Here is a 22,588-nt window from a genome sequence, read left to right on the forward strand (position 1 = left end):
GTGTTGGTTGAGTGTAGATAATGACTGAACCATTGAGCTCTCAGACAGACTCTGCTTGTTTGGGGCTGTGCAGCTCTCACAATCTGTCTGCTAACTACAAAAATATTCCAATTATTTGGAATGATGATATCACCCATGCAGTTGACCCAGATCCAACATCAGCACTCCTACAAAACAGTTATTTCTTGTTGAGCACTATTGAGGACAAGTAATCCAGCCCAGACTGAGCCCTGACAGCAAAGCCTTTGATTCCCCCCCATTTCCAGCATTTCCAAGCAGTTTATTTTCCAGGTTCTAGCAGGTTACCCTGAGTAACCTGGATCTGTTTGACAAAACGTGATTATTGCTTGTAACTTTTCAACCTCAGTAGTCACAGAGAGGCTCTAAGTGGCTCAGGAAAGGCATTTCAGCACCTTCATCTACTGCCCATGCTTGTAGAGCCCTCTCCAGCACACTAAATCCATCATCTGTTGGGTCAGAAGGCTGCCTCAGCCCTAAAGTCATCTGCTCGTGGGATAATCTGGCCCAGAGGTGGAGGGAAGGAAATCCTGTGACGTGCTGGGGGATGTGCTGCTGGCTCAGCCACAGTCCTGCCTGGCCACTCTCCCACCAGGGCTTCCAGCCCTGCCAAAATCCCTCAGTCCCACAAAGGTGTGTGGGCAGGTAGGAGCTGTGAAGAACAACTGTTGCCTAAAGAAATTATTGATGCTTGTGGGTCCTTCTTTCCTCTCAGTGTGTCACATTTATAGCTGATGTTGCATCTAATCCAGTGGTGGCCAGAGCTGGAGAGGAAATGCCCTCCCCTCTCCTCTCCAGCACGGGGGAAGGCAAAGGGATGGCCAAGGACTGCACTCAGCTTTAATTTAACTTAAAAGCAGGTTTGTCCACCACCTTTAGGGCACACAGCAGCCAGACCCCAGACTGAGCCAAAGCCCCGGCTGTCCCTGCAGGAGATCTTCACCCTGTGGGCACCTAAAGGAGTGCCTGGTTAATTCTGACAGCTGCAAGGGGGGCATTATTTCTCCTGTCCCTGCACCCCAGAAAAGCTTCAAATTGGAACTTGCTAACCGTGTGTGCTGAGCTTGTGTTTTAAACATAAACCGCGAGTCAGGGTGGGCCAAGGCAAACACGGCAGTGTGGAGCACAGCTGGTCAGCTCTGCCTGCACGGTGGAGAAATATTGACATATTGTAATATTGACATATTGTAATATTGACATTTTGTAATGTCGACATATTGTAATATTGACATGTTGTAATATTGACATGTTGTAATCTGTTATTACATATTGACAATGTAGTAACTGAGATGTTACTGTAAGACAGGGCTGTGCAGGTGTGTGACCTGACCCCTTGTACCCGTGTGTGACGTGTCCGGGGGCAGTGACACCTCACCCATGGTTGTACCCGTGTGTGATATGACCTGTTGTTCAGGTGTGTCACATCACCCCTTGCTCAGGTATGTGACCTGATCTCTGTTCAGGTGTGTGATGTGTCCCTGTGCCCCGTGTCCAGGTGTGTGACCTGATCTCTGTTCAGGTGTGTGATGTGTCCCTGTGCCCCGTGTCCAGGTGTGTGACCTGATCTCTGTTCAGGTGTGTGATGTGTCCCTGTGCCCTGTGTGCAGGTGTGTGACCTGATCTCTGTTCAGGTGTGTGATGTGTCCCTGTGCCCCGTGTCCAGGTGTGTGACCTGATCTCTGTTCAGGTGTGTGATGTGTCCCTGTGCCCCGTGTCCAGGTGTGTGACCTGATCTCTGTTCAGGTGTGTGATGTGTCCCTGTGTTCATGTGTGTGATGTGTCCCTGTGTCCAGGTGTCTCATGTGTCCCTCTGTCCAGGTGTGTGCCCTGATACCCCCGAGCGCTCCGGGCTCGGTCCGCTCTGCCGGGACAGGGGGTGAGGGCCCTTTAAGCGAGGCCCCGCCCCCGGCCCGGCCCGGCCCCGCCCGCTCATCCTCTCCCGTCCCGCCGCCCCTGTCGCGCTCCCATTGGCCGGGCGGCTCTGGGGTCCCGCCCCCCGGCGCCGCCAGCCAATGGGAGGAGCGCTGGGCGAGACCGGGGCCAGGTTGGTGCGGGGCCGATGGCGGCGGGTGCGTGAGGGGGGCGCGGAGAGAGGGACGGGAATCGGGACCGGGACGTCCTGAGGGGAGCGGGGCAGGGCCCGTGAGGGAAGCGCGACACCCTGAGGGGAGCGGGGACCCTGGGGGCGAGCGGGGTCCCATGAAGCGCTGAGGAGAGCGGGGCCCCAGGGGGAGCGGGACGCCCTGAGGGGGTCGGGACCCTCCCCAAGTGCTGAGGGCGTTGGGGTCACCTGAGGTGCTGAGGGCGGCGAGACCCTCTGAGGGGAGCGGGAACCCCTCGAGGTGGCGAGGGGAGCGGTGCGCCCTGAGGGGAGGAGGACTGTGCCGAAATGCCGAGGGAATCGGGGTCCCTTGAGGGCACTGGGATCCCCCGGAGAGCTGACCCGGTCGGGGTCCCCCGAGGAGCTTGGGGAAGAGTTCGGCAGCCGCTGAGCAGGAGCTGTGTCGGGGAGGCCGGGGTGTCCCCCTGCGTGTCGAACCCCTCGGCACAGCTGAGCCCAGCCCGCAGCTGTGGGCGCCGGGCCCGAGGAAATGCCATCAAATCGTAGTGGTTTCACCTGAGGAATCCCTCAGGTGTAGATGGAGAACGTTAAGGTCAGGGTTCCATAACAATGTGGGGTTTTCTTACCTATACCTGACCCTGACAACAAATTGTTTGTGGATCTGAGGATTGAAGAAAAAAAAAAATATAAACCCGAACTTGCAACTGTAGGCTGAGCAATAATTAAAGTGCTCAGGCAGGTTCTAGTCTTCAAGCAGCAAAATGAAACCTTGTCATTCGGGTTGAAGTTAAGTGTAGCATGAGCTGTCCGTATAAAAAAAAAAAAAAGAGAAAAAAAGTGCACTTCCATGAATTTAAAATGTGGATTCCTAAAGTGTAGAGATCTAAGGACTTACGAAAAGGATAACTTTGCTCAGTTTTAAATGTCTGTTAATAGACCTGATACATGTTTTGACCATAATTAAAAACAATTTGCTCAAGTGACTGTGTTGCTTTTTTAATAAAATTATACAACGTAGTATTTAAAATGTTGAGCAACATAGTTATAAGGTGGTTTGTTCACAGATAGACCAAAAAAGAAAATTGGAAAAAAATTACTGATTACTGCAGCTTGAGTACATAACTTTTCTAATATTGCTGTTAGAATGACACTTGTGGGTTTGCCCCTGGGTACAAGAAACCTTTGTGTGTGTGTGTGTGCGTGTGTGTTCACAGCTTTCTGTGCATTCTCTGAGTCTTTCGTGCTAAGAACTCAACGCTGGTCCTGAGGAAACTGAAGGTGTCTGTGTTTTGTTCCAGGCGCTGCCGGTGTGGAAGATGAGGCTGCACGAGGGCCGGGCCAGGCCGTTCCAGGCTCCCGCCTCCGTGCACACCTTCCCGGGCACGCAGGTGTTCGTGTTCCCCGGCGGCCGCTCCGACTCGGAGGAGTCCTCGGAGGAGGAGCTCAACGTGATGGAGCTGCGGCCGCGGGGCCGGGAGCAGCGGCGGGGCAGCGCCCGCGCCAGGCCGGGGGACGTGGTGCTGCTGGAGAGGGAGCTCACGCAGGAGGACAGCCTCAACAAGCTGGCGCTGCAGTACGGCTGTAAGGTGGGTTCGTGGCCTCAGGGCATTCCAGACCGTGTCCTGGGGTCTGGAAGTGCTCACACTGGAAGGGGTTGGCCATGTGTATTGTATGAATGGTCATTGTCTGGGCAGAACTGGAGAAAGGCAAAAAAAACCCCAGACAAGCACAAAAAAAGAGTTGTTCAGCCAACAGCCTGAGCAGCCTGTCAGCCTCACACCCTGCTTGACCTGCTTTCCTGTTTAATTTCAGTCACTAAGTGCAGGTTTGTGCTGAGTTATTTCAGTGAGGGCAAACATTAGGGAGCTGACTGTAGAAATGAGGGCTCTGCTCTCAAGGAACATTGGAGTTTTTGAAGCAAATTGAGCAGTACAAAGAAACACCACAGTTATGGGTGAGGTTTTTTGTTTATTTTTTGAAAGGTATCAGCTTACACTTTGCAAGGAAGGTCTGAGTCTGACAGGGGTGGATGTGGAGAGGAGCCAGAGTTCAGTCCCAAAGTCCAGGTGGTGTCTGTGTGTGGGTTTTGGTTTGTTTGCTGTCATCCCAAAGCAGGCACAGTTCAGGTTCTTGTGGGCAGGAGCAGGGCATGTGCACAATGAGATTTCTGAGTTGGAACAACTGCACAACACGTTTTCTTTGTTCCAAAGAGGAGCAAAACTGCTGGAAAGTTTAATTACCTGCTCTGAGCATTAGAAGCTCCCTGTTGTTCAGCAGTTTGAGCAGTATTTTTAGAGCCCCTTTATCTGCAAGCTGGGCTGTGATTTCAGAGTTCCATGGTGCACACAGTGGCAGTGACTGCAGCGGGATAATGACACGGCTCCGGCTCCAGGGCTGCCAGGCCTTTGCAGCCTGTCTTGCCTAACCACACAGCAGCTGAGTGCTGCAGCTGAGGCAAGAGGCCTTAGAGGGATTGCAGCAATTCCTCCCCTCCCATGCCTTTAGAAACAAAAGCAAAACAGAAAAGGCACCCGTGTAAGTTCTGCTGACGAGCCCGTGTGGAGAAGCGAGTCTGGTAGGACTTGAATAGGCCTTGATTGGCCCCAGGAGAGCCTGGGAAGGCAGAGCTGAGCTTGGGTTGGGTGTGGAGCTGTGAACTCGGAGGAGGGAGATTGTGAGCAGTTCTTTGGTTTGTGGTGTGAAGAGTCGTGCTGTGCCTCTGCACTGTCACCCAGAGTTCTGGGCCTGCCCAGGGGAAAAGCAAGCTGGTGGAAGGGACCACACAGAGTTCTCCTCCCACAGGAAAAGAACTGTCCTGCTGCCTCCCTCCCCTCCAGAAAGGGCACTTCTGACTTGTTCCAGTTAAACTGAACAGGTACAGAATTCCCTGTTGTAGATTTGTCTGTTTGTCTCTTTAAAGACTGGCATGACAGTTTTCATGTGTTTTGTTTTATTTGCATGATTAAACAGCTCCTGAAAGGTCGCCAGGACAGCAGTGAGAGCAGCAGCCACACATACCTAGGCAAATGTGTGTAAAAATCCAGGATGAACTTCTCCTTGAAATCAATGAGAACTTGACATTAGTTTCAGAATCTGCTTGGGGAGGGGTTATTAGGATAGTGCAACAAATAGCTCTGTGTGTGTGCCACAGATAACTTGGCAGAGATGCAAAACACTTCAAAATTCTCATTTTTGCTCTTGACCATTTATAGTCCTGGCTTGCTTTTGGCATTGTTCTTAGCTGGGGCAAGAGGAGCTCACTGCAGCCAAAAAAATGAGTACAGAAAATAAGCCTGAAAGCTCTTGCAGCCCAATCTCTCGCATGCTTCTGTCAGCTTTGTTTGTTGTTTCTGTGTGAGTGCTGCTCCACTTTCTGTTTCTGGAGTCTTAGCACCACACTGCAGTATTTGATTGCAGACACCACGGGGGATATTTACTGTCCCAGTAATTTGTTTTCATTGGAACAAATCCAGAAATTGAAGCAGCACCTCAGTTAGGAGGCTCTGGGTGAGATTGTTATTTCATAACTAAGAAATTTTGCAGGGTTTATGTCCAGAGGTTACGCTCGGGCCACCTGTGAGGAGCCTGAAGCCTGAACTGAGGATTTCTTTTGCCTCAGGGTCCCCAGATCAGGTCCTGGATTAAATGTGCCATTTTCTGAGTTCTCAAGCTTTGCAGAGTAAACATGAGATTCAGGCCTCCATCTCTTCTCAACCTCTGAGCAGAGTGCTTAGGAAGTAAATTGGAGGTTTTTTGTTTTAGCTCCCCAGTTTCCTTGGCAGCCTCAAGCGTGTGAGTGCAGTGAATGCAGGTCGTGCTGTAATTTCTGCAGAGCGGGGCACAGTCCCTGTGCTGTGTCTGCTGTGATGGATGGGAGGTGGTTTACCTGCTTGTGTTGCCTTTCTCTTTGCTTTGGCTCTCGCTGTTGTTTTGTGCCCTCCAGCCTTTTCCTCAAGGTTCTTTCACGTCTCCTTGGCTGCAGTGGAGAGCTCCTGGCACACTCTGACATCCTGTTCCTTTTCTTTGACAGAGGGGTTAGTGCAGATGAGGAGTTGCAGTGTTTACTGGACGGGTGTGAGTGGCTGCTGGACTGAGCATCCTCTTTTATTTCATGTTACACAAGGGATGCTGCCTTGCCTTTGTTTTTGCGCTGGCACCGCCTGTGCCTGTGTCTGGTGCTGCACGTGTGGCGCTTCCTGCTGCTGGGTGGGGATACAGCTCACAGACAGGAGCCCCCAGAGGCGGGGACAGGAGCCCCCAGAGGCGGGGACAGGAGCCCCCAGAGGCGGGGACAGGAGCCCCCAGAGGCGGGGACAGGAGCCCCCAGAGGCGGGGACAGGAGCCCCCAGAGGCGGGGACAGGAGCCCCCAGAGGCGGGGACAGGAGCCCCCAGAGGCGGGGACAGGAGCCCCCAGAGGCGGGGACAGGAGCCCCCAGAGGCGGGGACAGCAACACAGCGCCCCGAGCAGCTCAGGAGGGAGGAGCTGGGTGAGCTGCTGTCCTGCAGAACAGAGGGGCTGCTGGAGCAGAGGATGCTCACCTGCTCTCCAGGCTGTGCCCTTGCTTTCAGAACTGGAGTGCTCCCAGAATGGAGCTCTGATCACTCTGAAATCATTTCCTGAGCAGGAGATGCTCACACTGGTGTGCTCGCACCTTAAGCACTGGTGTGTAAGGTATGAAAATAGTTATTAAAAGATCTGTTTGTTAAAAAGATTCTTCTTGCCTTAACTGAGAATGAGAGAAGGGCAAAGAAAGCAAAGGGAAGGAAAAGCAGCATGGAGCAAAATACAGCAGGTACAGAGGAGGTGTAGACTGGTTTAACAGAGGACTGGCTCTATCCTGCAGGGCCTGGAGCACCCTGGAGCTGTTGGGGAGTCTCTGCAGAACATCAAACCGTGCAGAACATCCTTGCACACTGCTTTCGTGGCTGCCTCCTGCCTCGCTCCGGGGTTGTCCTGCCCTCACTCTTTGTGTCCTTTCTGGGTTCTGTAGGTTGCAGATATCAAACGCGTCAACAACTTCATCCGGGAGCAGGACCTGTACGCGCTCAAGTCCATCAAGATCCCGGTGCGGCCGCACGGGCTCCTCACCGAGAGCGCGGGGGCGCCGCGGCCGCCGGGGCCCGCCCAGCCCTGCCCGACGCACGGGGAGCCGCCCGAGCCCGAGCCCGGCCCCGCGGGCGGCCGCCGCCTCAGCGAGTACTTCAGGGGCATCGACCAGAGCATCCAGGACGCCGCGCAGGTGGAGGTGCAGCTGAGCGCCGAGTACGGCGGGGAGGCGCTGGAGAGGCCCCTGCCCGAGGCGGGCAAGAGGGACACCGGTGACGGTGCGGACTGCGGAATCCAGTGGTGGAACGCCGTGTTCATTATGCTCCTGATAGGAATTGTCCTGCCGGTGTTCTATATCATCTATTTTAAAACACAAGGCCTGGTGGCCCACACCTCTAACTCAACAACCTCAAATGTTTCAGCGGCTGGATTGGAAGGGAAATTACCACAAGGCTCAGTTGTAGGAAAAAAATCCTAAGGGCAAAGGGCAGCCCACTCCAGCCTCTCCAGCAGTGATGCCTGTGTGCTCTTGACTGACTCAAGTGTATCCAAGGGGATACAACAATAGAGATTATTTTTATTTTTATAAGTAGCTGATGATGTAATCCTGAATTTGACTGAAAATGAGGTGGTGATTTTGACAGAAAATGATTTTGACAGAAAAATAAGGATGCTTTGTTGCTTGCAGAGATCATCCCCCAGATGGCTTCAGAGTTGGGAACTCTGTTGAGGGAAAGTATTTTGTAGCAATTTTCTCATTGTGGTTGCTTCAGGTATTTCTTAATGCCGTGTCTAGAAGCAAATCTTGTGCTGCTGAGCTAGAGAGTGAATTTTAAGGAAACACTTTTTGCTGGACTAGAAGGGGGGACGCTTTTTCTCAGAAGTGTCATTTTTGTCTCTTGCAGACCATGGTGGTTTGGCCTGCTTGGCCCTAGTGATGCTGCCTTGTGCTCTAAGCTGGGTGAGCCAGGGCACAGGGACACTGCCAGCAGCCCCCCTTGTCCCCCTGAGCAAACCTTTGAGCTGTGTCCATCAGGATGTGTCAGGCCCACCCCTGGGAAGGGTGAGCCCAGACCCCTTCCCTCAGTGCAATCCTTCAGTGCAGGCCCTGTGCTGTCCCAGGTGCGCTCAGCCCTGCGTGGCCCCGGGTGGGCAGGGGCTGCTGGAAGAGGGCAGCAGAGCAGGAGGGAGCAGTCACAGGCACTTCTCAAGGGCTCGTTTGCTGGCAGGAGGACTAGTCAGTATTATTTGCTATAAAAACTAATAATAGTCTTTAGTGGTGCTTCCCTGAGCCCGGGCTCAGTGATGGAATTATTTCTTGTGTGCAGCCTGAGTGGGAGTGAAGTGCTGAGCTGGGTGCAGGTGTCAAACAGGACAGAAGTCCAAGGAGGAGGAAGGGTGAGGCCTCTCTGGGAGAGAGCTGTGAGGCTGCTGATCCTGGCAGCTCTCTGTGAACTGACCACTGGCATTGAGAAGCTTCACAGGGCAGTGGAGGTGTTGGGCAGCCTGAGGGCTGTGCTTCTCAGGGCCACTCAGCAAACACTGCCTGCTGCAAGGGAGGCCTTGGGAGCTTTGCTAAAGAGAGGAATTTGCCTCAGCCTTTGATTCAGCAAATTCCAGGGCAGAGGTAAAGGCTTTCCTGGAACTGAACACTAAGGATCTTGTGTGGGCAGGTGCCATTGGTGCTGAGGGTGGGGGCAGAGCTGGTGGCAGCTGCAGGGAGCCACCACTTGTGTCCCCACCACGGCCCAGCCCCATCTGCAGCTTCCCAGCTGCCAGCAGGGCCACGGGGCTTTTCCAGCTCCCCCTGGCAGCCCGAGGCTGGAGGGGCTGGCACAGACACCCCTGCCAGGTGTGGCCTCAGCCTGGCAGCGTCTGCCTGGACAGGGAGGATTGCAGAGCAAGGTGAGCACCCACCACACAAGCACAGCCGTGTGCTGTTACAGTGAGAGCTCCCTGCAGCTCTCAGAAGTGCGAACCTAATTCTGTAAACGAGCACTCCGGAGTATCTTATACTGAACAAAACTTGTGTTTTTCTTCTGTGAAGAGCTGTATCTCTTTGTTCTGGGGAGGGGGTGGGAAGGGGTTCTTACATTTTTAAATAAATCCACATGAAATACAAGCACAAGGGGCCCAGCTTGTGCTTTCTTTGCTCCCACACAGCTGAGCACCTGCCTTGGACAGAGGAGCCCCGTGCAGCCTCTCCTGAGCCCCTGCAGCGAGCAGGAGCAGCAGCGGGAAGCGCGGCTGCAGAGGCAGGACTGGCCTTGGGCTCTCCGCTCTGTGGGACCCTGCCTCCCCTGCCACTCTCCAAGTGTTTCGCAGCAGGGCTCTTAGCAGGCATCAGTCCTTGGGCGCAGTAAGAGGCGTCTGTGTCCCTGCTGTGCAGATCCTCAGGGCTGCAGTTCAAAACCAGCACCTCTCACCTGCACTGACCCCGCAGGGCAGGGACGCGCCGAGGGGAGCAGCGCTCTGCAAACACGAGAGAGGCCGGAGTACACAGTAAAAGCCAGTATCTTTACTTTAGTGAATGCAGGATACAAATATTTTACAACAACCTCTAGCATTTTCTTAACCATTTGATAAAAAGTTCACTAGAATATTTATTGTATATTGAAGAAAAAACAACACATTCAGGGAAAAAAATTGAGATTAACTTACTTTTTTTCTTAAAAGATTCGTCTCAAGGATGGCAACAAAGTCCAGCTTGTGCCGCCAAACGGCTTATCAGCATTAAACCGTGAACAGCTTCTTGTGAACTGTTGACTACAAACATTTACCAAATACATAAATCTCTTTTAAAAAAGCCATTTTAAATATAGCAAAGCAGTGTTCTCTTGCACAGCAAAGTGAAGAAAGGTTCTACTAAGATTTAAATGTTTACATTGGTTAAGTCTTTCTTTCACATTCGGATTTAACTTCTGCCCAGGATCAATTGTTAGGAGTTGTTTTGTTCCTTATTTACTATGTATTTCTTGTGCGCACAGTAACTCGCAAGTTTCTGATGCATTAGTGTCCTTGGAGGGAAGGCAAGGCTAAAGCAGTTCTCTCTGACGAGTCCCTGACAACGTGGCGTTCTCAAAACTATCGTGAGAGCTCGAGGATGGAGGTGATTTGTCACAACAGAGATAAAAATCTTAAATCATTCAGACCTGACTGGGTTCAGCCCAGGATTGGATCCACTTGCACTTCAGTCAGCAGAGATAATTTTAAAAAGTTTTTTTTTTTTAACCTGTTGAAATATCTGTGCTATGTCATCTTTTTTTTTTTTTTATAAAACATTTTTACAATTTCTAAAAAAGTATGTTTCAAAGTGAGTTACGTGTTATTAAAAACCAGGATTCCAATGTCCTCGGTGGCAGGAGGTGCTCCCCGAGACCGGAGGGCTGTGGAAGGACATTTCTGTCACGGGGCCGCTCCCTGGCCCAGCTCTTTAGAATTGATTCATTGTTTTTTTAAATTCATTGGTGCAATTTCAATACAAACTCTAACCCTTGTGTAGCTTTGTCTTTAAGAAAACAGTAGTTAAGTACTGTTTAAAAACCTGCATAGAAATAAAGACTATTGAGATACAGTCAGCAAAGCCATCTGATAAGGCACACAAGAAAATAGACAGTAAATGTGAATGCAGAACTCCCACTCGGATGTACAGCAAAGTTCATACAGGTGCATAAATCATGGAACTCACGTCACTGGTCAGAGCAGCAAAAGGTTCCAGGGAGCAGCAAGTGAACGGGGACACGGCAGCCCTGGGGACACGGCAGCCTTGGGGACACGGCAGCCCTGGGGACACGGCAGCCCTGGGGACGCGTCCCGTGCGCCTCCACGCCCCTGCCAGGACCACGGGACAGGGCTGGAGGCCGCAGGGACAGCGCCCTGCTCGCCCCTCCCTTACAGCAGCAAGGGATTTTCTTAACTGCAAAAAAAATAAAGCCCAAGCGAAAACCATCATAAATATCGGGGCAAACTCTGCAGAGTCCGGGCCATCCCAGGCTCTGCAGCTTCCGCCCAGCGCCAGCGGTGCGGGCCGGGAGGGGCCGGGAGCAGCGGCGGGATCCCGGCCCCGCAGCAGCGCCAGCCCCGCTCCCGGCCCCGCCCCGCGGCACACGGGGGCTCTGCCTTCCTCCCTCTCTTGGAGGCAGCGAGTTTTTCCCAAACCACTTGCCAACTCACAAAACCTTTTGTGCTCCTCTGATATGTGTCATTTCCCTATCATGAGAAATTAGGTCAAGTTTTTCCACTGGTTTTATTTTTTCCTCCTCGGGAGAGGCAGCTTTAAAATGATGCCTTAAAATGTGTTGTAACAGATTTTTTATATTTATGCAGGATGAACTTAACACCGGATTTTTTTTGCCACTTTGCTATTTATATACATATATATAAAATGTATAATGAAGCTTAACCATACAGCACAGAGATTACAATTGAACGGCACACATTCACCACCAGTGAGGGGGCCAACCCCTTTATACACCCTCTGAAAAATCTGGATAATAATATTAATAATAATTAAAATCCAAAGAAAGTACAGTATATTTAACAAAATAGTAAATATTAAACAGTGAATACTCTACTTAATAAGGACCTCGCCTTGTTTCAAGTTGGCGTCAATCCACAAAAATATACTTTTTAATCTGGTGACCGTACAATACATAGGTACTTACACCAAAGGTGATAATATATTTAGGATGCTATATACACAAAGAGTTTGGCTCAAATTTAAATTTACATATAAGTGTTCATGGCTTATTTTTCCCCCAAGGTTCCGCCTGCAAGTTTTTCCTTTTCATCTTTGAAAGCAAAAACTAGAAAGTCAAAATAAGATAAAACTATACTCTACAAAAAAGCTACAACATACAGCTTTGGCTTATATAAATAATTCATAGCAGAATGTGTTCAAAAGTACTGTATATAACTTTATATATAGTCTTCAATTCATTAGGGTATTGTTTTCTTTAATATAAAATATACATGAGCTAAAATCCGTTTCTATATTTTTCAAAGGTATGAACGTAAAAACAAATTTGTCAAACATATTCCAATTATAACTTAATATATTAATTTTATTTTGTTAATGTTCTATTTTCTAGGCTAATATTTTTCTGAATATTTCATGCGAGTTCTCTATGTCTCTCTTTCACTCATTAAAAAAATCACTTCTTTGACCCAATACACTATTTTTTTTTTTTGCACGTGCAAAACAGGGTTTTTGTTGGTTTTTTTTTTTTATTTCTTATAGCATCAGCCCTTCTCCATGCACCCTCTGCAATAGAGACCCATGCCAGGTTGGGTAATAAAAGGTCAGTTTATGTACAGTATTGCTTTCTTCTTCCTGCTTTTCTACTGCTCTGCTGCTACAAAGCAATTATTTCTTAACTACGAGTAACCATAGAGCTGACTACACACAGGGACGGTACTAGAGGCGAGCCCTCGCCCGGCGGGTGCGGAGGAGGAGGGGACACTGCGGGGACGCCGCTCTGGGGCCACACACGAGTCCAGGTAAGTGCCAGACTAGAGATCAAACCTACGGGATTGTTCTGTTACTGTTACCAAGGGACAGCTGCAGCTATACAAGAGTTTGTCGTAAGTGCCTGATGATTGGTGTATGCTACACACACTAGCACATATATATGCATGTGAAGATATATATATGCACGTATGTATATACATATAAATATACTTATTCATGTCCTTATGTATAAATTTAGATATGTCAGGACAGTTCATTGGAGAACAGAGCTGGAGGGGCGGCACGGCGGGTTTATGTCACCCACGTGTCCATCCTCATGCGCTTTACCGAGGGGCTCTCGCGGTCCTCGGCGGCGGGCGGCCGGCCCAGCACCACGGGCGAGTGGAAGTCGCTGCGCGGGTCCTCGCGGTCGCTGCCGTCGTAGGAGCTGCTGGAGCTGCTCAGGCTGTCGACCGGGGAGCGCCCCAGCTCCTGGCGCGACGGCGGCGGCGGCGGCTGCGGCTGCTGCGGCTGCTGCGGCGGGAAGCCGGAGGGGGTGACGCGGTCCCGGGGAGGGGAGATGGGTTCCGATTTGATGTTGATGTTTTGGTTGGTGTTGATGGAGAGGTTTGAACCCTGAGATAGCTGGCTGCCAGTGCTGGGGGAGGAAAACAAAAGGCGCAAATAAGGAAGCGCAGAAAGTGAAAAGCAAGTGACAACTCACTTGTCTGTGACGGTGAGGCCTTGGGGCTCAGCACAGAAATAAATGTGCCTTGCTGGCAAGAGCGAAGGTGAAAAAGGCATTAATTAAAGGTCTGAGCTGCTTTTACAGAAGTTCAGAACTAACAGGTATTTTCTACTGCCAAACATTTGTCACCACACAAGCGCCTCCTTGGTGAGAAGCTGAGCCTGCAGGGACACAGCTCATTAGCAGGGGATGACTGAAGGGACAAACACCCCCTGACACAGGGGTGTTCTGCAGCACAGAGAAGAGGTTAAAACGTGCTGAGCATTCCCTGGTGCAGCTGCTCCAGCAGAGGAGCAGAATCCCCCCAGCGCCACCCTGGGACCTGGTACTTACACAAGAGAGCTGAGGGCCGCGGGACCGAGGTGGTGCTGCTGCCAGGCAGACACCTGCCCCAGGGACAGCATTCCCGGGGAGTTAAATCCCTGCAGGGCAGACAGGTCTGCGCTAGTCAAGGAGTAATCTAAGAGGGAAAAACAAGTAAACAACAAAGTAATGTATAGGGGGGTCATATCTAGAATGTACAAATACAAATTAATACAAATACAAAGGCTTTCTGCCCAAAACAAACAAAGGCAGCTGATCCAAAGGAATCCAGACATGAAAACTCTGAAGTCTGGGAGCAATCCTGCCAAGCTTACTGCGAGCTTAACACTACAGAGGCCTCCAAATGATTTTTTTTTTTGCATTCTGCTCTCAGTTCCTCCATGTTGCTGTCTGGGAGCTTGTTCCAAACCCACAGGTACAACACCTGTGCTGTCAGAGACCCACACACATCCCTGCAAGAATCTTCCTGAAGGCCTCAGGAGTCCCAGCTGCTCCTGCCAGGTGAAGCTTCTTAAGCTGCCTTTTTGTTTCTTCTCAGTTGTCACTTCTGCTGGAACTCTGGAAACCCTCACACGTATTTCTGCACAGCTTCAGAAAGCTTTGTCCCAGAATGACTGACCCTAGAAGCCCTTCCTGCAAGACTAAAACTAAATTAAAATAAAGAAAAAACCTGTGACCTGCAGTGACCCAGACATGCACTGAGCCTTCGAAGCAGCTCCGACACCTGCCCAGTGCAGCCCTGGAGATGGATGTGCTGGGCTGATGGGATTTGTCAGAGCAGACCTGAAGGAAACATTGATAGGAATTCAATTCCCTGTAATTTTTTTCCATTGCAATTACAGCTTTTATGACTATGGCCAATTAACTTCTGACACTCCAGACAGAACGTGTCTGGTGACAGGGCTTTGAGGAGGTATTTTTCTGAGGAGCACATATGTCACTGTGCAATTAGCTGCATTACTAATTCCCTAAATAATCACATATCTGCTGGCAGGGACAGAGGACACCCCTGCTGCAGCAGTGACCTGATGTGAGATGTACACACGAGAGCACCACAGAAACCATCACTGCTGTGACCCCCACAGGCAGCACTGGCAGCTTTGTACCTCTGCAAAACAACTGACCTGAAGCAGGACTTTATTCATGGCTTGGTGTGCTCTGCTCAGGTGTCAATTACTAATTAACTGATTGCAGGGGTTTTAATATTCTTTTTAAATGTCTGCTTTTAGAACTCAGTTGGGTCTGGCCCTTCCTCCAACAATCTACAAATACCAAAAGAGATTATTGTGGAAAACTGATATCCAACATTTTAATTAAGGATCCAAGAGCTGAAGCTATCCCTTCCAGTCCTGAAAAAAACCAACCCTATCAATCCAGAGAAACAATTAAGGTATTTAAATTTTATCTTAGTCCTTGAACTGCAAAACTGAAATTGTGCTCTAAGTGGTGACTATCCTGAGAATCCCCAGGCGACAATTTGGTTTCAACATCGAATTTCTTCCTGCAAATCCCCTGAAAGGTTCAATCTAACAGAAACGATTCTAAAGTGTGTGAAAACCACTAAAGGCTGAAAGCTTTGCACAAATTATTTGCATTATCAAAGGAAATGGGCTGGAGTTTAAAATCACACCCCAGTGGTACCAGCAATTGTCCATTACGTAGGACATCAGTTCCCCCTGCCATTGCTGCTTCCTGAGATCCCAGCCCCTCTCAGCTTTTGGGTGTTTCAGCTTTTCAGCTGCCAGCTCAGGTTCCTCTGGGTGAGGGATGCACCCAGCCCTGCTTCTCAAACAGCATCCAGCCAGACAGAGGGGACGTGTCAGGTGAGACTCACTGAACACAAGAGCTGAACCAGCTCCGGGGCAAGACTCAAACCAAGGTCTGCATGTCCGGCTGCTCCCACTTCAGCTGATCACCAAAGCCAGCCCTGCTCTGCCGTGCGCTGCTCCTGCAGCCCAACTGCTGCACTCCCTGCTTCAGACTCCACCCCTCAGCACAGCTGTGCCTGCATCAACTTCTGCAACCGGGCTGGTGCTGCTGCAGGGCAAACACAGCCCCTGGCTGAGCACAGCCCCTGGCTGGGGCTGTGGGGAGTGCAGGCTCCCAGCACAGCCCCTGGCTGAGGCTGTGGGCAGTGCAGGGCACAGCCCCTGGCTGGGGCTGTGGGGAGTGCAGGGCACAGCCCCTGGCTGAGGCTGTGGGCAGTGCAGGGCACAGCCCCTGGCTGAGGCTGTGGGCAGTGCAGGGCACAGCCCCTGGCTGGGGCTGTGGGGAGTGCAGGGCACAGCCCCTGGCTGAGGCTGTGGGCAGTGCAGGGCACAGCCCCTGGCTGGGGCTGTGGGGAGTGCAGGGCACAGCCCCTGGCTGAGGCTGTGGGCAGTGCAGGGCACAGCCCCTGGCTGAGGCTGTGGGCAGTGCAGGGCACAGCCCCTGGCTGGGGCTGTGGGCAGTGCAGGGCACAGCCCCTGGCTGAGGCTGTGGGCAGTGCAGGGCACAGCCCCTGGCTGGGGCTGTGGGGAGTGCAGGGCACAGCCCCTGGCTGAGGCTGTGGGCAGTGCAGGGCACAGCCCCTGGCTGAGGCTGTGGGCAGTGCAGGGCACAGCCCCTGGCTGGGGCTGTGGGCAGTGCAGGGCACAGCCCCTGGCTGGGCACAGTCCCTGTCCTGCACCTTCCTGCTGTGGCACAGCCCAGGGCAGGAGAGGGGCTGGGGCACTGCCAGCTGATGAGCTCAGCAACACAAAAACAAGAGCACGTGAGATGCTTGGCTGGCTAAACTAGAAACTGCAGTCAAGACTTTCAAAGCTAAGTGGGGACAAAATGTATGAAATCCCATCTTTGGGGATTGGAATTCAGCCAGTGCCCTGGTGGTTGTTGGACAACCCTTTTGGTGAAGAAATTTTCCCCAATGCCCAACCTAAACCTCCCCTTGTGCAACTTGGGGCTGCCATTGCCTCATGTTCCATCACTTATTACTTGACTTTCATGAACTGTTTTCCCAACCACTCATCACTTTCACTTTACCAAATGCCTTACATCACACCCAGCTTGGATTAAAAGAGTTTTAAGGTCCTGCAGACAATAAAAGTATCTGAAGAACCGAAGTACTGAAGGATCAGCCATTGCCTAAACGTGGGGCACTCCGGTTCCCGGTGGATTGCTACAGGCTCAGCTGTGATGAGCAAGAGCCTTCATTTGAACTGAGGAGGAAAGCAAAGCTGGGTGTGACAGGAATGTGAATTTCCAGGTTCTGAGCCCGAGCACAGTCCCGACCCCGGCAGGGCTTACCAGTGTTGTAGGCAGTGGGCATGGCCGAGTACACGAGTCCCTGCGGGGGCAGGCTCGGGGTCGTCACCGACACCACGGGGGTGGCCAGGGGCTGCGTGGACTGAGAGCTGCTGATCCTCTGGGTGTTCTGCAGGGAGGGAAACCACAGAGCCTGTGAGACACCGGGGGGAGCTCGGGGAGATGCAGCACCAGTGCAACACAGCATCGCATCCAGCGTGCGCCTCTGCCCTGCCTTTCGGCTCACAACACATCCTGCGTGTCAGCACTGCTTCTCTATAAAAGCTAAAGTATTTCAATGCAACCAAACCGAAATGAAAAATTAATTGAAGGCTCACCGGGCCACTTCCCAAGCATGCAGATTTCAACAGTGTTAGCGTTGTAGGACACACAAAAATAAATGCAATTTCTTAGGGATATTAGGACACAAGAAATCTCAGAAGTTCTTAAGTGATTAAGAGTTTTGAGTCTTATTTTTAAAGAGGTTTTAGTGCAGATGGTGAGGTGCAGTTCCACCAGAAGAGATTCTCCCACTTCACAGTTGTTTATCCAATTTTCCAAATCTCAGCTGCCAGTTTTGACACTGTGCTGACTACACCTGTCCTGAAAGGAACACAGAGATCTTCTAAATAAATTTGTGTTGATAAGACTTCAGTGATAAAATAATCTTGCTGTTCCCATGGTTCCTGAGAAACTGAGAGAGTACTTGTTATAATGCAGATATGTTTCCAAGCAAATGACACCAGAGTTCACAAAGAGCAGTGGTGTTTTTCTGACAGGGAAAATGGGAAAATAGCTAAACTACATTGTCTCAGATAATTTAACTGTGGGCACAGTTTGGCTTTTTAATAACAGCCTTTCTTTCCCATATACTGGAATGAACATCTGCAGCAAACATACCACTCAAGCTCTAACCAAATCTGCTGGTTAGATAATTAATTAACCACTGTGGTGAACAGCACCAGACAGCAAAGCTGCTGCCACAGAACGTTCTGCTCTCCATGGTGGCAACTGCAAATCTTCCTGAAAAATATGAGGTTCACCACCATTTGGCCATGACAAATACTGTCAAGAACAGAAAATACTAGGCTTTTATTTTTCAAGAACAGATACTCACTTTTATCTGCAGAATTCTTAGAAATGGCAGCAGTCCCTACACCCTGTATTTCTACAAGGAGCTCGGTTTCAATCTCCTGGTAATATGTTTTTTTAAAGCAAATTTCTCTCTATTGCTGAAAAAATATTTGCTACAAAAGGAGCAGTTTCTCATCTCTTGGGCAGGGACCCATTTCATAACTTTACAAGACTGAACTTACTACTCCTTTCCCTTATTTCAGACACAGGTATTTCAGGATCTGCAGCATTTAACTTTTTTCTCCCCTCTAATCTTGAGAGAACGAGCAGCATTAAAAATGCATCATTCCCTTAAAAATACCAGAATGAGCAGGTACAGAAATGAGGCTGTATTCAATTTTAAGCTTAAATTTATGAAGATGAATTGAGGGTTATCAATCTTGTATCTTTCCCATTTAAAGAAAGAAATATATATCACAGCTCCCACATTAAAATTAGCCACAGCTGTCACTGGCTGCCAGCTCTGATCTCGCTTGTGTCTGGCTGCTCTGGAATTCCCACCTCTGAGCCTCCCAAGGGTTTGGGGCTCTTTGGCATTTGTTGCCAAACACACACACTGGCAGATGTGCCCTCTCTGCTTCAGAGCTCCCAGGTTTCAAAGCTGCAATTCCCAGAGAAAGCCCCTCTGATTTTCTGTAATTGATCCCTTTAAATCACTTATGCACTTCTAAAAACCTCCCCTAGACCAAGTTTATCTGGCATAAAGAGATGTTATTAGAGCAGATTTTTGTGTCTGTCAGGAATTGACCTTTCTCCAAAGCCTTCTTGGATGGCTGCCTATAAAATTGGGATTACTGCATAATGGAAAAGTAAAGAGGAATATACTGGGAAACAATCCAGACCAAAGGATTTCCTTACGGGATTTTTTTTGAGTGGCTAATAAAGGTGGTTTTCTGAGGTAAATTCTTTCTGAATATAATTCTTGGAACACTCAGCCACATAAAGACACTCAGCAATATTTAGATGAGCCCAGTATTTGTTGTCTTTGGAGATTCACGACAAATTTCAGGATGTCTTTTTTAAACTCTTTTTCACTGGTGCAAATGCAACAGGAAGAATTCAGTATCTTTATTCCGTGCTCTGCTACCGCTGCTCGCTGCTTTCCATACCCAGCGCTCAGCTCCCACACGGAGCCAGCGCTCCCAGCTGGGACCTGGAGCTGCTTCCCAGCGCGGGAAGGAGCCCCAGACAGAGCCCTGCGGTGGATCCTGTGCTCCTCTGCCCCGGCTGAGGCGGGCTCTGCCCCTTTCCCTGGTGCTGCTCCTGCCAGAGCCGGGCCCAGTTTCCGCAGCAGTCACTAGATGGCCCCTGCCGCACACGGGATCCTCCGCGCTGCGCTCCCTCTGCCCGCCCGGCCGCACCTCGGGCAGGGGAATCCCCAGGCCAGGGGCTTCATTCTGATCCCAAAGGCTTCATTCTGATCCCAAAGGCTTCATTCCAACCCCAGGGGATTCACTCCAACCCCAGGGGATTCACTCCGACCCCAGGGGCTTCATTCCAACCCCAGGGGCTTCATTCCAACCCCAGGGGCTTCACTCCAACCCCAAGGGCTTCATTCCAACCCCAGGGGCTTCACTCTGACCCCAGGGGCTTCACTCCAACCCCAGGGGCTTCATTCCGATCCCAGGGGCTTCATTCCAACCCCAGGGGCTTCACTCCAACCCCAGGGGCTTCATTCCGACCCCAGGGGCTTCATTCCGACCCCAGGGGCTTCACTCCGACCCCAAGCACATCTCACTGAGAGCTTCCACACCGATTTCCCTCTGGCACTGAAAGCCAGACACTCCTCTCTGAAGGCGAGGGGAAAGTGGGAGAGCTCTTTAAGTACTCGATGAGCAAAACATACCAGTAACGCTTAAAAAGTTCAATACTGAATTTCAAAAACCATTTTCCCTTTTTTAAATCTATTTCTCATGTTTAAGGTAAAAATCAACCAGCAGCATGCATTCATCATGAAATTTATCTAAATCACTACGTTTTCCATGCTTTCATGCAATGAGAGCCTCATATTAGCAACAGGTCCATGTTCAACACAAGTCAAGGTCTCCAACAGATCAATTTATCTCTCTGTGATTCTGACACAGCATCTTCTGCCTGGTTTGTGCCACAGTAGCCAAACAATTTGGAATTTGTTCTAAAAATAAGTTACAAATTATTTTAGCCTTATGGTAATTTTCCAGACAGAATGCCAAATGTTAAAACCTTTAGGGGAAAAAAAATAGAAAACACACAAATCCCAAGAGCTTCCTTTTAAAAGCAGAATATCTTTCCACTGGAAAAAAAGGTAGAATTATTCATTTGCAATTCTCTGTTCCTTTTGGTAAACAGGGAACACCCCTGTGGTTTGATAATCTCACGCAGGATGAAATAATTCTAACCTCCAAAAAGGTGACCTCACCAGCAATGATGTCATCTCCTTGAAAGGAAGAGAAGTAACACAGGGCTGGTGTTACAATCTGAAGAACTTCACAAGTGAAGCCACTTTCTAAAAATATTCCAATAATTTCAGGGATGGGAAGTGATTATTTGTATTTCATACAGAAGGCAGTACAAATCCTATACACATGGACAGTTACTTTGTAAGGCTCTTTTCCAATGTTCCCTCCAAGAAAAACAGAAACATTTTCAGGAAAAAAAAATAGAGGTTTACAAATGGCAAGCGCTGACTTTGGATGTGTTTTCAACTTGAATTGGTCGTGTTTTGAGTTTGATAAAACAAATGTATTTTTGTCTGCTACCAAGGGAACACTGGAATTATTTAAAATATGTAATGAAATTATAGTTAAAAAGCTGTAGTGAAAGACATTTCCAGCATCTTGCTGTCTCTCAGCAAACAGCAGCCCAAACTCACCAACTCCAATTCATCCTCCTCCGACTGTACTCAGCAAACAAGAGGGATAACACAGTTACTAAAAATAGCATTGCTTTCAAATGAAAGAAAAAGTCACGTTTGTGCTTCAGGATTTTGATTCATTTTAATTAATAATGTGGATTTGCCACCTGATTCTGTAGATAATACTGCCAGAAATGTAACACGTCATGAAATCCGTGTCACATCAAACCTGCTGTGCTTGGGGACATTGGTGCAGCGAGAGCTTGGTGACCCCAAGGACACGGGGATGTGCAGCCCTGAGCCAATAAAGCAGCTCAGCAACAAAGTACTTCTCACACACAACCACCATTCCCTGCCAGCATCTGCCCTGAAACCTCCTAATTCCCCCCAAACACAGACAAACCCAAAGCTGAATGTGATGTTGTTCTTCACAACACAACAATAAATAGGTGCTGTGAACTGCATTATTGCTCCTATTTCTAATTAGAAGTGTAATTGTCACTGTAATGAGCAGCCAGTGCACTTCCTATCTCTCCTACACTTCAGTATTCCTAGAAAAACCTTTTTTTCTTTTTTCAAGAACCATAACTCTGAGGCTAATTATAGCTTTTGTTACTTGGATTAATTTGGTATTATTCATCATGAGTACCAGTAACAAATGTAAGCACTTGTGGTAGCTTAAAGACACATAGGAATTATACTGAGAGTACTTGTGTTGTTTATATCCTGCTCCTCCTGGTCATGGCCCATTCTTCCATACACAGAAAACATCCACAGAGACATTAAAAATTTCTACATGGCAGCGAAAGACTAAGACCAAAGGATTTGGCCAAGTAAATTAAAGGAAAAACAGAGCAACACTTCCTGCAAGACCTGTTCTGGGCTGCAGGCCGGGGTTGCCTCACGGCTGCCACGAAACCCGAGTGCTATTCCCTGTCTGGACAGACCCTGGTGCCCAGCAGAGCACCCCGGGGACAGCCAAGGTGACACTCACGGGGCCACATCACACCAGGGCTGCTCACAGCCCTCCCTCACCACACAAGCTGCACTGCACATCCCACAGCCATTACGAGCCAGGAAAAACAGGTACAAAATGTGCTTTAGGGCACAGTAATAGAGCTCGCATCACCAATAGGATCAGCCATTCTTCCACAGAATAATGGACAGCCCTTTTTAAAACCCACATCCTCCAAACCACTGGAGTTCTCAGTACCAGCTCAGAGGGATGTCAGATCAAAACACCACAGCCCCGGCCCTGTGCCTACAATTGTGTGCTCACCACATTTAGGTCAGACTGCTGTTTTACAGCTGTAGAAATTCCTCACAAGCTGAACTTCTCCCCAGGTCACAACCTGTACTTTTGACTTTCATCAGTGGCATTTCAGACCACCCCTCTGCTCCTGTACCCTACGGTAAGCAGGTGAGAGTTTCTCCCTGTGCACGGGGCAGAAGAGTTCATTCCACAAAGCCAGACCCAGAACAAATGGTTTAACTCACCAGTGGGGGCATCATGCCCTTGCTGGAGGGTGGGATGACAACTCGGAGGTCGGGTTTGCGGTTGTTCATGCCCAGGTTTCCTCCTCCTGGTGGAGGTGGGGACTTTGTAGGCATGACTTTGCCTAGGCCGTTCCCACCACCACTGGTACCAAGTAGACTTGGTGAAGCCCGGGAATTCACAAACCCATTTCCT

General features: G+C 49.8%; 2 protein-coding genes across 7 annotated transcripts in view; one reads left to right on the forward strand and one right to left on the reverse strand.

Moving 5' to 3' along the window:
* Nucleotides 1-2,000: 2,000 nt before the first annotated feature.
* On the forward strand, nt 2,001-10,400 carry LYSMD4 (LysM domain containing 4). Of its 3 annotated transcripts, none has more exons than XM_063412977.1 (3): nt 2,001-2,062; nt 3,379-3,666; nt 7,073-10,400. In XM_063412977.1, exons 2-3 carry the CDS (start codon nt 3,397-3,399, stop codon nt 7,604-7,606), a joined length of 804 nt encoding a protein of 267 aa, XP_063269047.1. In that variant the 5' UTR covers nt 2,001-2,062; nt 3,379-3,396; the 3' UTR covers nt 7,607-10,400. The 3 variants fall into 3 exon arrangements, with proteins under 3 accessions (XP_063269047.1, XP_063269045.1, XP_063269046.1); XM_063412975.1 differs by having other exon boundaries at nt 2,007-2,087; XM_063412976.1 differs by lacking the exon at nt 2,001-2,062 and adding an exon at nt 2,125-2,672.
* Nucleotides 9,625-22,588, reverse strand: part of MEF2A (myocyte enhancer factor 2A) — an 81,069-nt gene continuing 68,105 nt past the window's right edge. For 3 of the 4 annotated variants that reach the window (XM_063412974.1, XM_063412971.1, XM_063412972.1), the window contains 4 exons: nt 22,396-22,586; nt 16,935-17,061; nt 13,659-13,785; nt 9,625-13,235 (listed from right to left, as the gene is read on the reverse strand). In XM_063412974.1, the coding sequence (XP_063269044.1) occupies nt 12,890-13,235; nt 13,659-13,785; nt 16,935-17,061; nt 22,396-22,586 (791 nt within the window). In that variant the 3' untranslated portion in view covers nt 9,625-12,889. Of the gene's footprint in view, nt 13,236-13,658; nt 13,786-16,934; nt 17,062-20,711; nt 20,941-22,395; nt 22,587-22,588 lie in introns of those variants that run through there. The other variant, XM_063412973.1, reaches the window with a different exon arrangement.

The sequence above is a fragment of the Prinia subflava genome, chromosome 15, assembly GCF_021018805.1.
Source record: "Prinia subflava isolate CZ2003 ecotype Zambia chromosome 15, Cam_Psub_1.2, whole genome shotgun sequence".
Lineage (NCBI taxonomy): Eukaryota > Metazoa > Chordata > Aves > Passeriformes > Cisticolidae > Prinia > Prinia subflava.

Coding starts and splice junctions, on each gene's coding strand:
- LYSMD4 (XM_063412975.1), top strand. CDS start 2,031: ATGGGAGGAGCGCTGGGCGAGACCGGGGCCAGGTTGGTGCGGGGCCGA. Junction 2,088..3,378: donor TGCGGGGCCGATGGCGGCGG/GTGCGTGAGGGG, acceptor GTTTTGTTCCAG/GCGCTGCCGGTGTGGAAGAT. Junction 3,667..7,072: donor CGCTGCAGTACGGCTGTAAG/GTGGGTTCGTGG, acceptor TGGGTTCTGTAG/GTTGCAGATATCAAACGCGT.